Source organism: Seriola dumerili, unplaced genomic scaffold (genome assembly GCF_002260705.1).
Source record: "Seriola dumerili isolate Sdu_G_001 unplaced genomic scaffold, Sdu_1.0 BDQW01000216.1, whole genome shotgun sequence".
Classification (NCBI taxonomy): Eukaryota; Metazoa; Chordata; class Actinopteri; order Carangiformes; family Carangidae; genus Seriola; species Seriola dumerili.
Genome location: NW_019174471.1, coordinates 2060366 through 2078886, shown reverse-complemented (window position 1 = coordinate 2078886; position 18521 = coordinate 2060366). Strand labels below are relative to the sequence as shown.

At 44.3% G+C, this 18521-nt stretch overlaps 1 protein-coding gene across 1 annotated transcript in view; it reads left to right on the top strand.

Moving 5' to 3' along the window:
- Positions 1 to 466: 466 nt before the first annotated feature.
- LOC111228221 (supervillin-like) overlaps positions 467 to 18521 on the top strand; it is a 72158-nt gene continuing 54103 nt past the window's right edge. Inside the window, exons 1-8 of the mRNA XM_022754045.1 lie at positions 467 to 534; positions 6557 to 6620; positions 9194 to 9285; positions 10097 to 10160; positions 10274 to 10416; positions 10506 to 11235; positions 15163 to 15246; positions 16920 to 17044. Of these exons, the coding sequence (XP_022609766.1) occupies positions 477 to 534; positions 6557 to 6620; positions 9194 to 9285; positions 10097 to 10160; positions 10274 to 10416; positions 10506 to 11235; positions 15163 to 15246; positions 16920 to 17044 (1360 nt within the window). The 5' untranslated portion in view covers positions 467 to 476. The remainder of the gene's footprint in view (positions 535 to 6556; positions 6621 to 9193; positions 9286 to 10096; positions 10161 to 10273; positions 10417 to 10505; positions 11236 to 15162; positions 15247 to 16919; positions 17045 to 18521) is intronic.

The window sequence follows — 18521 nt, the reverse complement described above, 5'->3', positions numbered from 1 at the left end:
GTAGCATGCAGGACACTCTGTAGTAGGGATGGGGCCTAATTTGCTTGCTTTGGCTAATGAGCTTAGCCCGTGCTGAGCAGCTTTCAGCCCTCCAGGTTGTTATTGTTGTAGTGGGCACTGGTTAGCCGTCAGTGGTTAGCGAGAGGAACCAGAGCAGAGGAGTGGATCTGAGAAGAGGCAGAGCTGCAGCCACAGCTCCACCACTCCTCTGTTTACCTACCAGGACCACCTCTGCTCGTACCGGCACTGCGGCTGGGACGTCTCTCTCTTGCTCTCTCCCCTCCCTCCCTCCCTCCTCTGCCTCTCTCTAACACTACCTGACTCCCTCCTCTCTCTCTCTGTCTGTCCCGGAGCCCTGACAGACTGTTTTTGTAGCTGCATCATCTTTTAGGCAGCTGCCCCTCTTTCTACCCTTCCTTTCCATCTCCTTCACTTCTCCTCTCTGTCTTACCCTCTCCCCTGACTTTGTTGCCAAAATGTACCGGAACCCTTGGATCTCGAATTACCTGACTCATGTCAAGTTTTGCAGCCAAGGTAAGGAAACGACTCGGGGCTGTTTGGCTCAGGGGCAGAGCTGAGATTTGAAGCTCAGGCTGGAAGCTTGGGGACAGGTTACTCTGGTTGTGGATCTGGGAATCTGAGCTCTTGGAAGTTGGCAGGCGACAAACTGCAGACTCCCTTCCTCTCTGCTCGCTGTCCTGCTTTCTAGCCAGCTGTCCTCGCACTGCAGCTGTAGCCTCCAAGGACACTACGTAGCACAGATAAGGGACTCTTAGCGGTGCAGGGGGCTGTTGCAGCTATTTCTGTGCTCCACAGCTATTTGTACTCAGAAGTGTAGTTGCATGTGTTGATGTATGTCTACATTAATTGATGTGAATTTGTGGCTTAAAAACACAAATTCATTTGATTACCAACATTAAGAATCTCTTGGTGACCTCAATTTACTCTCATCACAGTTTTTAATCATAATAAATATCCAGTCATATAACTAGCTACAATTGGCAATTAATTGAAATCCATCAATCTAAATGTAATTGACATGATCATCAGATTCATGCTTATGTCAAAATATGAATCTATAAAGATAACAAAAGCTGTCAGTTCTTGTCCCACTGTAGGATTGTATGCCATTATGTTATGTCACTTTTTTATCTTTGTTTTGCTTCACCAAAAAAAAAAAAAATTATGGGTTCAAGAAAATCAGCAAAAATCTGCAGCATTGACCAATAGTAATCTGTCTTGACAGTGCATTTTCTAGGGAACTGAAAGCCGGAGAGTCCAAGCGTAGAAAGTTAATCAATGTTTTTTAACCCTCCCTATGTGGGAGCATGAGATGGTACAAACAGGACTTTTGAATTACTGCTCATCCGCTCTGTCCTGTTAGCCACAAAGCTAATGAGTTTAAAATGACTGAATGACAGTTAGCACCATCTCTGTTAATTTTTTTTAATCCTCTGTCAGAAAGGATTTAGTCTTAAATAGCTAGTTCGAACTCTACTGAGTTAACAGCAGGAAAAATAGAAAAAAGCTTGGAGGACTATTGTGGGTGCTAGCATTAGACCGCTAGCAACATTATTTCACCAACTAGCCCTTTGAGTCGTCATTACGTCATCAAGCTTCAAGAATCACGTATGCAGAGATGCACGGACTCATTCTGCTGTGTCATCTCCTGGTGTGAGCGAGTCTGTCGGACCAAAGTGAGTCAGCGCGAGACAGGAAATATTGTGTGCGAATGTAATAAAAACATATTAATGGTTACATTAATTGTCACTTTATAGATGACATTATCCAGCCGTAGTGTGCGCAACCTTTTGAAATAGATGATTATGCACCAGGTCCATGTCTGCTTCTCTGCGAGTGCCTCTCATTCCCCCCCTTCTCCGTAATGCTCTCTGAGTGAGAGCTGAGTGTTGAGAACTGGCTTCTCCATGCTTAACTGGCTGGGAATCCACAACAGGTGGCCCACGGTTTCAGGCTTTTATGCGAGCATGAAGTCTGGTTTGAGGGAGAGTGTGTGTGTGTGTGTGTGTGTGTGTGTGGTGTGGTGTGTGTGTGTGTGTGTGTGTGTGTGTGTGTGTGTGTGTGTGTGTTGTGGTGTGTGTGGTGTCGTGTGGTGTGTAGTGTTGGGTTTGTGTGTTTGTGTGTGTGTGTGTGTGTGTGTGTGTGTGTGTGTATTGAAGCTTGTTTGAGGGGGGTGGATGTGACAGTGTAGCTGTTCTCTGTTTCCTCCCCACAATTGAATCTGAGGCTGAGCTGCTTGTATACTCATTGTTATTAGTTTTAAAGACATAATTGGCTTATTGTCACATCCTTTTGTTAAGTCCACTGTTTCTAGTCTGGGTCTCTCCTCATTTCTGATTCTCCATCTGTTTTTTTTTTTGTTAATGCTTTGCTTCTTAAGCCTCTCTCAACTCCAGTCTCCCAGCAGGCAGGGTGAAGGCAGAGGAACTGGGAGACTGGGGGGTGGGGGGTGGGGCGTTGGGGGGGTTAAGGGTTAAGACTTCCACATGCACGCATACACATGGAGTGTGATGTAATGCAGACAGTTAAAGAGTGACACGCTTCCTTTTGGGCGCGCTGTAATCCCAGGAATCGAAGTTAATCCTGTATCCCAATTTGGACATACGCTCAGTCCCTGATGCCTCTTTGGTCCCACACCGGGTGTTTTCATATGTTAAGACATGATGTAATCATGCTGTTGTTGATTGATTGAGGCCTAGCACCTACTCCAGGTTTCTTGTGAATGAGCCCCTCTTTATTTGTAGCTTGTTAAAGCGGTGCGGTTTGACCTCAGCCTCAGGTTAAAGTCGCGTCTATCAGAGCGGAGCATTCCCAAAGACAGGTTAGTTTCTCTGTGGACAGACGGTGTTTTACACTCTTTGTGCTCCACACCTTTGATACCTTCACATAAAAGGCTTTGCTCACTTCAGAGCCTGAATGACACTCCACTGAGTCATGAAATCATTTCATCCCTATGTTTCATCAGCGTCAAGCCGCTTTTACAGCCTCATCAACACACACGGGGCACGGTGCGGAGGAATTCCTGGCGCATTCCCTCTCGGCTATAGCAGCCATAGTGTTTCTGTAGATTACAGCCAGCATCAAAGGCTCTGTCACATCTGTGATCATTGTGGAGGTTTTTGTCGGTGTCTGGAAGGGGAGGGGGCGGTGATGGCTCACATGCCATTACATATAGGCTGTATGAGGTGTAAAAAGTGTACAGGTCTGGGTTTGTTGAGAAGTCAATATGTTGGACCTGACAATAGCCACAGCTGCCCCGCGGGACAGATGCTTTTATTACTTCAAGCTAGCAGCTAATTAACCTTTACATTGGCATCTGGTTTTGTTTCACACTCTTACTTAAAGGTAAATTCTGGTATATGTCAACTTCTGTGTTCTCATATTTTTGATTCTTTATGACTAGTGCTGCACAATTAATCTAATAAATATCGCAGGAGCTGCAATTGAGTTTTTTTATTATGAAGGTAAAATGTATCACAACATAAACACAGAGATGCCTCGGCCTACAATTAATATTCTCCAGATGTAAAGGAACATGTTTGTTTGGCCCTGTGACTAATGGTCATCGTAACATTTTACTCACTACAAACTTTATAGAGATTTGGGGAAACACTATAAAGACATGTTGATTGGGGCCAGGAGCCTGCAAGCTTTCCAGAACACCTCAGCTCAACAGAAACAACCTCAAAATACCTGTCTGACCCAAATACACAGAAACTGGTTCACTCCTGTAGCTGTTGCAGCAAACTGCAAAGCAACTGTAGTACGATTAGCCATAACTGGAATCTTCATTTATAATATAGTGACATTCACTGACAACTGCACCTTGGAAACTTGCACATTAACCACCTTGTTTCATTTGCTACTACTCCTCTAGCATGCACATAAGCCAAATCAATGAAGAACCACAGCCTAATGGTAACAGAAACAAAGACTGTACTCACATGAGTGTGGCAGGTAAACCAGCTTTGCACTTCACTTTTCCAATTTTCCAAAATCTTAACGACAGTGTGGGTGAGTAAAATGTTTTGATGACTGATGATTAATAAATAAAAGGGCCAATAATATGGGAATCAGGTTGACGAACACCAGAACTTCTCTTGCCTGGTCTGGTTTTGATCTTTCTCTGCCCTTGAACCAGGTTGATGTTTCCGTCAACATTTGCAGCCCCCAAAGTCATAAATCCCAGAAGTCACATGGGTCATGCACAAATCACTGGATTCAGCAGAACTTACTCTTTACAGTGAAAGTATCTGAGATCTTAACCGAGGATAATACTCCATTAGAAATAAGAGTTCTATAAGATCCTTATAAATTCAGATTTTACCTAATAATCATCATGTTTGAACTTCAAATTGCAAACCTTTCTTTTTTTAAATTAAAAACTTTCACATTTATAACTAAATTTAAGGAATTTCTGAATAACTTATCCTCAAAACAACAATATGACTCCGAGCTAAGACAAAGTGACTGTGCCAATAAAATGAATAAGAAAGGAAGCTGGTTTTTCATAGGGCAAATGTGCTGAGCAAATTCTGTTCGCTCAGTCAAGACCAGTTCTTTAGTTGCAGACACATATCCAGTAGGTGTTAATGGAAAAATTTGCTAATTTCATTTTTGATTTTTAGAAAAATGAGACCTCAAAAAGTGAGATTTTTTTCAATTTTTGATTGTTGGCTAATATGTTACTAGCTATTGAGACCATAAACCCATTACGAAAATGTTTTCTGAGGTAATAAATCAAGTGGGAAATGGGGTCATTTTCCCATATTCTTCTATACCTCTTCCATTATATATCGGACTTCTCTTTGCAGTCAGTGGCGTCGCCCCCTGCTGGTCAGTAGAAATAATGCAGATTTAAGGGACCTGCATTGACTTCACTTTCTTCTCTTCGAGTGAACCCCCAGCCTCTTCACCACATCACCGTATACCACACATTACCGGAACTGGGAACGACTGAACCGGACAAACTAGGTGTCGTTTGAACAGCCTCGTTAAGAAATGGGTTCCTTCAAAATCTTGCGCCCGGAGCTGCTTCCTAGATGGAGCAGCTACACAGACAGACAGACACACAAACCGCTCTATAATTATAGTAGTAGGATCATCTCAGTTGGAAAAGATCAGGATTTGTCAATCTGTGGTTCCTGTGCTTTGAAATATCTACTAGAATGGTGTCAACCTAATTTTTTGAATCACTGTCAAAAGAGAACACAATCGGTTCAGACGACCAGGATCATGATTCAAGGCCCGCAAGGAATGAGTCGTGTTTTCACCAGCCGTATTCCACCCAGCTGAAACAATATACGACATCCAGGCACGCTGCCCTCTCCAAATAAGCCTTCTTTCTTCTCAAATCATGTTTTGCTTTAGTAGGAGGGATTTAAAGCATCAACCCAAACATCCTTAATAAGGACTAACAGATCTTGGGGGTGGGGGTTATGGGGGGGGCGGCCTCCAGGGAGAGGTTAGGGGTTTGGGTGGAGCAGTGGGGGGAGTCGGGAGGGCGTCACGTGGCCCTGAGGTGAACTCGGAGGGGATGGAAGTGGGACCACATGTGTTTGTCCTGAAGTTGCACGGCTCTGACCGCTCGGAGGTCCGGGGGCGGCCAAAACCACACGTTTGAGGTTTTGGAGTCAGTGAGTGAAGCGGGCGTCGACATTCCTCCACGGGGAAGCTCCGCAGAGCTCGAATTCCTCGCAAGACTGTTCATGATGCTTAATACCCACTAATGCCCTTCTTCTTGGTAATGAGGCCGTATTTCTCTGTAGGCAGGTGTTTATGTCACGTTTCGCTCTTGTTTACTGACTCTGGCCGTTTTCCTAATAGATACCAGATTTTGTTTGGTTAAAGTGTTAAGGCTTGTGTGTCTAATTGAGTTTTAGCACATAGCTTCATAACAGTGTGTTTGTGAGCTTTTAGGAAGTGAAGAGTGTGGTTTCTCTGTGTCCTCGTGCTGTCCTCTATCTGTATTCACGGTGGCTGTAGGAATGCTGCCCAGCGACAATGATGTGCTCGGCTCCTCCTGGCACCGTCCCAACTCCAATGCACCGCAACCTTGACATGTGACCAGACTTCACAGCGTCTGTCTCAGGCAGCGACACACAGGCCGTCACCCCTCTATCAAACAAGATATGAGCTCATGCACAGCACACAGACTTGTTCTTACGATTGGAGACAGTCAGCGTCTCTGGATGTGATGGTCTGTGTGTCTGTTGCTGTGTGTGTGTGTGTGTGTGGGGGGTGGGGGGGGGTGGGGGGGAGGTAGGAGGGGTGCAAGCCTTTTAACTACACAGATCGCTTGTTGTTAGATGTGATTCAGTCAGGCAGGCAGATTATTGTTTTCCACATCATTTGTTTTCCCCCGTGGAAGTCCACTTAATGAATGTGGGTCTGTGCCAAGGACCTGCAGACAGGCCGGCTGCTTCACCTGAAGACGTTTAGTTTCAATGTTTGTCTGTTCATTAAAAGGCAGAACTCAATGCAATTAATGAACAGGGTGACATGACTAAATGCTTTTCTTTTCTTCTGCCCACAGGACTTGGGAGTGAGACCCCTATAAAACTAAGTAATCCCAGACTGCTGCAGAAGAGAGCTTTGAGGTAATGTATGCTGAAACACTTTGCTCGTTAACACATTTGATCAGGTTTTCTTTTCTGTTGTCTCAGGTAACTTTGTTAAAGACCTGGCGTCAGTTGCACAAAACACCCTTAAGTGTTCTCCTTAAGGTTGTCGTAAAATGTCCACGTAAGTATTTAGGCTTTTATCTGTCAGGAATCGCTTACAGTCAGTTCAACTGCTGCACAAAAGACCTTGAAGTTCACCGAGCGTCTTTAATGTTGCCTGCTTCCCAAAAGTGACAATAGGTATCACAAGTGCCTAGAGTAGCAAATCAACAGTCTCCATGGAAACGGTGGAATTTTACTGCTGTAAAATCTTTCATTGCCGTAAATGACTTAACTTTTTTTTCCTTTTCCGAAACCTTTTTTTAAGAGACTCTGTGCAACACCCTTAAAGTTTAATTTCTCCTTAGCTGAAGTCGTTACTTAAGTGTCATACTTAAGTAGGAAACTTAAGGTGTTTTGTGCAACTGGCCCCCCTTTTTTATAAGAGACAATTAAAATAGGAATGATGCTACAAACATAACAAATCTACACATGGGACCATTCATTTTCAGATGTTAATGTTAGTACCGCAAACAAATGAGATCATAAACAAGAAAGGAGGGTGTCACGTTTTTCTCTGGATTGATACATCGTGTGACGACCAGTCAGGTTTGGTGGGAAAGCTGACGGCGGGTGGAGAGGAGATGAGAACAACGGGCTGTTCACACGGACAGACTCAAAGTAGCAGTTTACTCCTCCCTGTGTGTCCTCTGAACAAGCGCTCACTTGACCTTGTAACTTACATCCTCAGCTCTATTTGGACAGTTAATAAAAACACTTCTGTTGCTGCTGTTACCAAGTAGTTGATTTCATACATTTGTTTAAAGTGCTTTTACAAGTTGGACACAGTTGTACACAAACAGCTGTGTGACAAAGGTAGTATGTCGAAGCCTTCTGACCAACAAGCAGTGGAGCACACTGCGCTCTATGAAGTCACAGAGAATCACGCAAAGACAGTGAAGGTGTAAAAAATGCAACATGTTGATGATATCCAAAATTTAAATTCCTGATACAGCCAGCCCCAAATATTGCAATATACGACATTATCATAAATTATATTACTTTATTTTATGTTTAAGATGAAAAAAAGATTATATTGTTGTATTTTTTTCTGATTATGATGATGCTGCCACTAAACAGCAGTTCAACATTTTATTTGTCACATGCCAAGGTACAATGTACAGAGAGCAAAGCAGTGCAAACCTGAAAAATAACAAAATCACAACACATTTTTCAATATTATGTAAGTATGGTGTATAGCAGGAAATATCACAATATTTGATGTTATGGAATATTGGCCTAAGCCTTCAACATATCAACCCGAATCCCTTTAGTAAAGTGAAAGAGATAAGCATCAGTTATTGTCTGTTGATGTGATTATACTCAGGTATCACAAATGAATTAATCACAGATTACTACAGATTTAATTTGACAATTACTGATGTTAAAAATTCATGTGTAAAAAAGAAAAAAAAAAAAAAAAGATGTCTTCCTCGAAAGATGCACTTAAGTTTCACTTTAAGACTGATCTCTAGAGAGGGATTAATCCCGGTCCTGGACTAAAACTAAAGAGTAAGGAGATATCCGTTACACACTTCCTCAGAGCAGCACCAGTATGATTGTAGCAACAAATAGATAGCGGGGAATCAGCTGGAGCTTGTGTGTTTCAGACAGGGCCAGTGATAAAGTAAAAGATCAGCCCTCTGTGCTCCTCAGCAGTGTGAAACCTCTCTGCTGCAGCATTAGCAGGATTGCTCTGCATCATGTTGGCTCGGTGTCAAACGCTCCACCATGCCTCCATTTACAAAGTTTGTCTTTACGGCAGCGAGGACACGCAGCACTGTGACACCAGGCTGGTGCCAAACTGTGTGGGTGTGTCTCTGCTTTGGAATCACATGTTGGAAGATATTTACTCGTGAGAACAGATGCTGTTTATGATAGAAAAGGATCTACTCTGCCTTTGTGTACCAGTGTGTTCACAACTCTGTGGTTGCTGGAACGGACAAAACCACAAAGTCATGTTTTCCCAGTATTTCTTCATATCAATAATCTACTGCCAGTTCTTTTATAGCTGTTTTGCAACTGTGCGGTTTTGAGTTTAATCCATAAATGACTTCAGTGTGTTTCTGAGAGACAAATTTGCTGCGTATCTGTGTGAGGCGGAATAGCGTGATGGGGTCAAAACCTTCTCTTAATTTCTAGATAAATACAAATGGATGAATTTCACGGATTGAAATCCAGATGCAGTGTTTGGATGATTAATTTCTTGTTTATGTTTCTTCATCCATGATCCACTGGTCAATGGACGAGACTCTTGAACATCATTCAAACTGTGCCTGTGCCCAGCTACGCTTTTTAATAATGTGGATAACTGTTTGATCAGATTCAGATTAATTCAGTGAGCCCCCCCCCACAACAACTGCCTCTGCTGTCGGCCTATAAACAAATCCACTTTCCCACAGCTCAGCCCTGATTCAATAACAAGTTGGTATTTTTCCTGCACCCCTCAGCTTCCAGAAAGAATTCTCCTTTGAGGAAAAAGACGAGCCAGCCAAAAGCACCAAGGATATAGATGTTAGTCTCTTGGCCAATCTCCCCAAAGGTGAGTAAGGGTTTTTTTTTTTTTTTTTTTTCTGCCTGCTTGCAAACGGCCTTCACAATGTCAACTGTTGTGCAACAGCAGCTCTTTGCCAGGTGGATTCATGTCAAGATTTGTCTAAAACCAGTTTTTCTGCAAGCACAGTTCTCACATGTTGAACAATATGAAGCGCTGCGGTCTCTATTTTCTCGTCAGGGTCCATTTAATACAAAATGTAGGATAAAAAGAGATATGGTTCTGTAGAGGCTTGTGGGTCTGTCAAGTCCCGCAGGATGGTGAATGCTGCGTCATGGTTTCATGAGCTGTTGATGGCCGTTTTATTATTTTTTTTTACAAGTTATGACTTGTGCAGTAAGAAAGGACAATATGATAATAATATGGATAATATGGATAAAATCGAAAGTAAAACTGGTCATTGCATGGCATGGTTTTCTGGGCAGTGAGCCCAGACGAAAAGACTGTTGTCTTGTGCAGCTTCACTGACGTGTAGGGTTTTTTTTCCCACCTCCAATATGCCACCATTTCCTGTGACATACACGAAGGTTTTGGATGTTGAAACATATTGTTCACTGAAAGAAATATAAAACGCATCACTTTTATTTTTAGGCAGCAGGTTTCCAGAAGGAAGAAGGACGACGGCACTTCTGGTTCTGCTTTTTGACACGTTTTTAATCTGTCCGTTGTGAATCTGATGAAGTTTAAGAGTGTAATGCTAAATCAGGGGAGCTTGCCATCTTGTCACAAGATGTCACCAAAACAGATGTTTTCTTTTTTACAAGCTGTAACAGTGTTTTGTTTTTCATCCCTCCCTAAGTGTCTGAACTGAGGAAACGATTCGAAGGCATTACAACAAGTGCAAGTGACTGGGAAATGAACAGGTAGGAAGGTGATGATACGTGTAAAAAAAAAAAAAAAAAAACATTTTATAATGAAAATGTTGAGGAAAATAATGATACGTGAAACTTCTTCCTTCCTGTTCATGTGTGTGTAGAAAGGAGCGTATTGCTCGGCGGTTGGAGGGCATAGAGGGTGAGGTGCATCCTTCTCTGCTGCCCAGCTTGGTGGCCAATCGGCTTCTAGAGGAGGATACACCGAGATACACCAGGGCCTCTGACCCCTGTGAGCCCTGTGGTGGTGAGACATGTGCACACCTGGGTCATTTTTTGTCTCTTTTGTTCATTTCTGTGGGCAGAACTGACTTGTGTTCACTCTCTGTCCTCTAGTTACAGTCCAGCGGTATGGCGTTGAGGGATTCGAAAGCTCAGAAATGCAGCCGAAGGCTCCGGAGCGACAGTCCAGAGCTCGATGTAGGCCTGACCCTCAGTCCTCAGTCCACACAGAGCCAGTCTACAGTTCAAGCTCCACCACCAGTGGCCCAGAGCTGGAGTCCAAGGCTGAACGAATCGCCCGCTACAAGGCAGAACGGCGCCGGCAGCTGGCTGAGCGCTACGGTATCGCCTTAGATCAGGAGCCGGACTTGGACTATCCCTCTCGCTACACCCGCACCCAGAGGGAGTCGGAAGGCTCGGAGAGGCAAAACAGAGAGGCGTCTGTGGGGGAAGAAGGGAGAGACATCAACCTGACTTCTTACACCAGCACCTCAGCCACCAGCCCGAGGTCCGGACACACAGCACACCACCAGGGCCACGCCGACCCGGGCTACGAGATGGGCCGCACCAGGGTGGACTCGTTCTCAGAGAGGGAGAGGCTGATGAACCTAGAGAACCAACGCAGGGCTGCTCCTCCAGAGCCGCCGTCCTCCTCCTCATACATGGATGTGACATCACTGTCCTCAGCTGGCAGGGGGCCGGCCAGGGACTATCCAGTCACAGGGATGCCACCCAGTTCACCCAAGCTGAGCAGGCACCCTTCCCTCTCCTCACCTAAACACGGTGCGTCTCCTGGAGACCTCTTCATCGAACAGCAGGCCCACAACATCCTCAGCAGACAGGGGTAAGTAGCTTTAATTGCTCTTCCTTCTCATTTATCCTCCTAAGTTGCTCTCCCCAGTAATCTAAGATTTAAGAGACAGAGTTGTTGTTTCTGTAAAAATGTTCTGTATTTGATATCTCATCAGACTGTTCCCTTCAAGGGTCCAGATCACAGCTTCCCTTCAAACCCATCCACACACGGTTTTCAGCATGGTTTCCATGTGGGCCAGAACACTGCTGTATCATCCTCTTTAATAGATGGATTGGCTGTGACAGTGTCATCCATCAGACTGACTCTCCCTCCTCTCCCTCCCTCCATCTCTGTCTCTCTTCCTCTTCTCATCCACACGTGTCCAAGGTCGTCCTGTTGGCAGGACTGTGGTTTCATACCAGGTCAGGCCACCTGAGCTTGTTCTGGAACCACCTCCCACTGAGGCCGACAGCTGGACTCGCAGATTAATACAAAATGTGTTTGGGCTATGTGTCTGTTCCAGAGGTTTCAGGTGGATCTGTTGAGAACAGCAAATTGCTGCGCTTTTTTAAATTCCCAAAGTAACTCTGACTGGCCAAGTTGTTGCTATTTTCTTATGGAAGACGTTTTTCCAAGTCTGCTGGATGGAGTAAACCACCAGCTCTGCAGCCGATCCCACATTCTTAAAGAAAATTGCTCCTATTTGAGCAGCTCACCAACACTGACAGGAAGGACAGGAAGTGGATCCCTGAACAGACAGATTTCATTACATCCATGCACTCATCCAGTTATTATTACTCAAATGATACGCAGACTGTTCACATCCATCACAGTTTATAGACGGACTTCCTGGTTCAGCTTTGACTTTCTGAACTGCATTTGCCATAAGTGTGTGTGTGTGCACCTACGTCGCATTTATAAAGAGGGAGAATTGGGCGACTGCCCAACGGCCCCCGCTCATTAATGGCTTTTTGAAGGCTCAAGATCATCTGTGTGGAAATTATCACGTGGTAATTTGATTACTTTTTGGTAATATACACCAGTAAAACACAATAACAACTGAAACGATAAATGCCTTAACATCTAGTTTTAGTACCTTTAACACTTTAGTGGAAGTTATTTTTGCACGTTGCATATTCACAGATTGACAGACAAACCTGGAGCAGGGTAATGTTCCAGCTTATAGCAACACAGGTCAGTCACTGGGGCTCAGGGTAAAATGGATTGGTTGAACATGTCAGGAGTCACTCAGTGACCTGCACTTCATTCCTGCTCCACGGCGTCCTGGTGTGTTAATTCGGCCCTGGCACACACACACACACACACGAGAGATTAAGCCAAAATTATACTTCCCCCTACCCACGTAATTTTTATCTTCTTGTAGTCCATGTCTACATTTTTGACCAAATGGACTGTACGAGCAGACCTTCACATCAGTGTATGTAGACGTCCAGTTTAGTACAAAGTGCATGTGCGTTCACTCAGTGCATCAGGCCATTAATTACCACTTTTCACTACTTTGTGGTGGTGATGTCCTCCTGTTCCCAGATCACAGCATTTCCTTTGGTCTGTGTGACGTTACCTGAGCTGAACCAACAGACAGAACTACACAAATAACTTATGATCTGATTTTAAAGACCTCAACAGACACAAATGTTTCTTATCCTTAAGTGCTTGTCTGAAGCAGACTCATTGCCGCTGCAGAGGATAAGCACTGAGGAGTGTTTTGGCTCAGCTGATAGCACAGATTATATCAGCACATGCACCTCTTTATGTTCCTTAATTCTAATGTAGCAACCCACTGGCCCAGCCCAGGTTTTGACCAGGCTGTGGCCTGTAGTGTGCTGCTGCTGCTGCTGCTGCTGAAGACCAGATGAAGATGATTTCACTATCTGTCTCTGCTCTTGTCTTCATCACCCCCACCCTCTCTCCATTCCTCAGTCCCTTAAGGTTTTAAAACTTGGCCAGTGTGTGTGTGTGGAGCAAAGAGGGTGTTGTGTTACTGGGCGGCTCAGTGTGACTCCACAGATCACATCTCTGGCCCACAGCTGGGCCTGATCAAGACCAGTGAGGCCTGAGATCTTAGAAGCATCCTCTTTACCTCTTCTCAGGGTATCTGTGGGCCCTTCAAAACCCCCAGACAAGATCTCTGACATCAACTGTTAAATATTAGAGCAGTAAATACTGTGAACAAAGGTCATCCTGTTTTTAAGCATCTAATGACCTTGAGTTTTAAAGTTCATTATGGACCTGGAAACTGTGTGTTTCACCTTGCACAGTTAATGTTGCTTAAAACTGGTCTTTTAGGATTCTGTCAATCGTCAATGTGGCAACATCTTCTTTACATTGCTCCTGGTGGTGTATAATCTGTGGTTATTTATTCTTTACAGTATGAGAAATATACTCCTAGAACAAGATGATCTGTCCCATTAAATAGAAAATAAAGCTTTCCCTCTCTGATTTATCATTTTAATTTTGCAGAATTAAGTGTTTTTAAGGGGAAAAAACCAATGCTCTCCCCCGTGACATTTTCTTAATTATATGTAGCACTGGTAAACTGGCTTTGCTGTAGTGAGAGTTCACAGAAGAGGTCTTTACGGGTTGGACCTGATCCAACAGGGACTCATGGAAAATCTACCTTGACTCAATGCGCATGAATAACCAAGAGAATCAAGCCATAGGGGACCGGAGCACAGCCAGACCCAACTCGAAGTAGATTTACTTTGAGCTTCGGATAACTAGACCTAATCCAAAATGCTTTAAGCAACAACATGATGATATTGTTATTATTGTTGTCATCATTATCATAATTATAAAGATTTTTAAGGGCAGCATCAGACAGGAAACAAAGGGAGAGACAGATATATAACATGCCATCCAGGTCCAAGGCTGGAGTCCGATATGTCACGTGCCTTAACCATTCAGTTTCCAGGATGCTGATCCTGCAGTAATGGTTATCATGTACCATGTGATCAGGACTGACCGCATCAGACTGGGTATAATTTCGGAGGTGGTTTGTTTCCCCTCAGATATAACTCGTTGTCTTTGGCCTTGGTAGCAGTAAAAAGATTTTGGATTTCTAAATGCTTGGAGTTGAACTCTGACGGAGCTTAATGAAACAGTTCAGGCTGTTTATCTTTATTCAGCGTCAGAGAGCCTGGATGACTCATCTGCCTCCTGGCTTTGTTGGAGTGAGATGGCATTTCCTCTGAAAATCTGCTGCAGTAGATAAGAGCTCAGTTAGTTAGAAAGCTACAGTGATGATGCATTGATAACATAGTAAACATGTAAATTCTGCTTTAGTAGCAGTTGCTCTTCATTTAGCTATATGCAAGTTTTGCTATCGCTACATAGCTAACGTTAGCATTAACAGCTGTTTACTTCACAGTCTTACCAAGAGCTTCAGCCATTGTTGCGTTTACAAGACAAGAGGATCAGCGCTACTTCTTCAGGGCATACTGGACGCTCCAGTGACTCTGTATCGGAAAATGGCGAGATGGGCCAACTGGGCTGGGGATAGCTTGTTAGCATGCTAACTTCAGTAGAAGGAAAGAAGAGTGAAAGGTTGATTTCCACCACTGGAGACAGGTCTTGGCGAGTAAATTAATGAAGTTTGATGCTGAACAGCTGTTAAGGCTAACGTTGGCTATGTAGCAATAGCAAAACTTACAAATAGCTCCTTTTAACAAGACTGTTATTGTTCATATTTTATAATATTTTTTGTGTGATGCGTGTTCCAAAACCATAATAACAATGAAATGCCTCACCAGGGAGTTGAACTTGTATTCTGAGTAGGATCCTGCTGATGACCAAGCCCGTTCTCCCTCTGGTCGAGCTCAGTGTGAAGTCAGTGGTGTGTGTAATGTAGTAATGTGCCTGTGTGTGCTCCAAGAACAGAGCTCAACGTGAAATCTAGACTATTACTCACCCACTCAATCACTCACTCTCATGTCTCCTGCCGGGTTTCCATTGGCACAGTGCGAGAGCGATGCTCAGCACTGATTGGTTCCTCCAGACTGATGCTGAGGGCGACACCCACTCCCTCATCAACTGGCCATCGAGGTACACCCAGGCTGGTTGTGTCTCCCCACCTGCCGTGTTCCCATTTGGCAAAACTTACCAAAAACCCATCAATGAGCAGTGCTTCTTAAACTGTGGATCAGGACAGGACCAAATACTTTTGCCTTCAAAACATACATCAGTAATCTTTCAGGGTGAAACTGCGTTTGCTCAGTTTGGGTCCTGGGCTGATCAGAAGACACACAGATGTTTAAGAAACTCTGCTTTTGAGCTTTGAGAGTCGGCTGACATGACATCATTCATCATCCTCATCATTGTCACAAGCTCCTGTTGCCTTTGCTTTGGACAATAACTTCATCCCCCATGCATATGTTGCTGTGTTCAGTTTAATACCCACGTGAAAACAAATGTTAAAAGGAACATGTTACTAATGAAGGACAAAACATTGGCTAGTGATGCCGCAGTATTACTTCTGTAATTCTGACCTTACATCAGTGACTATAGGTTCGGGGCCTGTGTTTGTATTAAGAACAATCCTCTCAGTTCTTTTCTTCTTAAATACAATAAGAGTTATGGTAACAATACTAAAACTGATGTTTATTGTTAGATTCATCATGACTTGAATATCTGCAGTGTCCATCACAGATAATCATGTGCTTGGAAATCATAGAAAAAAAGACGCTCCTTATAACTTTAGATGTAGTTTTCTGCAGTTTCACAGTAATCCAGTGATCTGTACATCCATGGTTAAATTACAATTATGAATTACTAATAGCTGATTATACATACTTTTAATGGTGCAAATTTACCATGTAAACAAATACAGGCCAAATAAAGGGGCTTTATGTGTAGCCCTTAGCTAATCTAATGTCTCCATGGCAGCATTATACTTCCTGCTTGTATCCCACAGTGGAAATTGTTCGAAAACTAAGCCCATGATTATCCCAAACAGAAGTAAGAAAAAGAATAACAATAAGAGCTCATATACAGATATGTGCCCTTTGTTGAAAATCTGTAGCAGAAAACTCAGATTGGATAAAACTGCCCAATAAACATGTTTAGTACAACTTACATGCGTATTGATAGTGTGTTTCTAAGTAGCCCAACATTTTCTGAAAATATCAATACGTCATATTCATATAATGCTTAGCCTGTAAATAAAGGCAGTGGAAAAAAAGGCAGAGTCCAAAATCATTAATTAATAAAATCATTAGATGCAGCTACTTTCATGTACCTTGACTTAGGAAAGTGGTTATTTATTTTATTTTTCTCTTTTCTCAATCTACAAAAATACAAACTTCTTAGTGTGTCAATATTTCATGTTTTAGCAGCTCAAACACACGAATGTTTCCCCAAATAAAATGAGGCAAATAGTTTAAACTTATCAAAGTTATGATTTAGGAAATGTTTGAACAAATGAGACTAAAAATCTGAACAAGAATTCTACGTCAACTTTGACAACTTTCAGTATTTGGAGACATATCGGTTATTTTTCAAAAGGTACTGAAGTTTGATGCACAGGCCTCGTATCAGACAGGAGAAAGAACCTGCTCCCCCCTTCATCGTGAAAGGTGTAGACACAAAGTTTCATCTCGATCAGAGCAGGAGTTGAGTGCTGTGTTTGTTTGCCTTTAAAAAAAATCATCTGTATGAGTTTAACACACTGTATCTGCTCTTGTCGTACGAATGTTAACCAGCCCTTTGTTTCCTTGAAGAATCAGAGTTAGGGAGAGGCTGGCCAGGGACGAGGGCCGCCAGAGGAGCCCAGAGCTGGGAAATGTTACAGAAGCCCCAGTATACCGCAGACAATTTCAGCACCAGTCCCAGACCCACCCCCACCATCACACCCAGGCTCAGCTCACCCGACCTGGGCAAGCTGGAGGACAAGAACTTGTTGGTTACCCCAGCTACCTCTCCATGGCCTCTGGTCCCACCTGCAGAGGCGGGCAGCAGCAGCAGCAGCATCAGGCCCAGGAGGAGGAGACTGAGGAGACGGAGGATGTGAAGACAGAGGGCCTCCTGAGGAGTAGGAAGGCAGTGCTGCCCTCGGAGATCCGCCGTAGGGAGAGAAGCATTGAAGACCCACGGAGAGGAAGAGGGGAAGAGGACACGGGGATGTCCAAGGTGCAAAGCCTCAGGCAGCCAAGAGAGGCCGAGACAGAGGATGTTGGAAGAGACAGACACAGAGGGAGAGCCAGGTGGGACGAAACTGAGCACAGCTCCCGTCTGCAAGCAGCAGAGAGCAGGTCCAGAGAGAGGGAAAACCCCTTTTACATCCCCAAAGGGGTGCCCGCAACTCACATCCAGCCCAGAGCGGCACATGCAGGCGCAGGAAGCTCCACCTCCAGCACCGCCTTGAGCCGCACCGTGTCAGACGCCATGGAGCCCAGTCAAAGGAACCTGCAGCACCAGACCCACGACCCTCGAGAGCTCAGGCAGGGTGAAGCGTTCAGCAATGGAGAGAGTCACCAAGACTCCCGGGTGTCTGTGGCCCAGCTCAGACATTCCTACATGGAGAGCACCACCACCCCTCCAGCCAGGCGCAGGAACGAGCTGTAGGTGGCAAAGTGAAACGCTGCACCGCTGGCTGCTAAGGAGCTGATACTGGTGCTTGTTACCTAACATCGGCTGGCTACTGAATGACTAACAAGCAGCTGAGTGTGGAGTTAACATCAAAGCACAATGACTGTATTGCAGAGTTTCTAATCTGTAGAAATGGCGTTCATGCATTAATCACCTAACACTAAGCCTCCTGCAGTTAGTTTTTTCTAGATTTTTTTGGCGCTGTGGCTTGTTCAGTCACTACCTGCGGCCAGTGAACATGTGCATGCTTTAACTGTTATTAAACCTGCATGGCCTCGCTCACATACTTGATTTAAAAACCAGGGGTGTGACTGAATAATCGAACTTATCCCTCTGCTCCGAAACCATTTTTGCTTCCCGTCCCTCTCTATCTCTCCCTCACTTTACTGTATTTCCTCTTTCTTTTGGGTACTCTGTCTGTCGGTCCCTCTCCTTGGGTGGCCCCTGCAGTGAGGTTGAAGGGGACAGGGCACCTGCGGGCTACGAGGCCCCTTGGAGAGGGGAAAGGGACAGGGGGCGCAGGCCCCGGCAGTATATCAATCCCGGGGAGAGTAGAAAGACCTCAGAGAGGTTTAGGACTCAGCCCATCACGTCTGCTGAGCGCCAGGAGACTGATAGGTACTGCTCTGGACTCAAGAATGCATGGCTGAGAGTGAGGAATGCTGGGAAATGTCCATAAGATCATGCATGTCAAAGAAATCATGAGATATTGTTGATTTTTATCACATTTGATG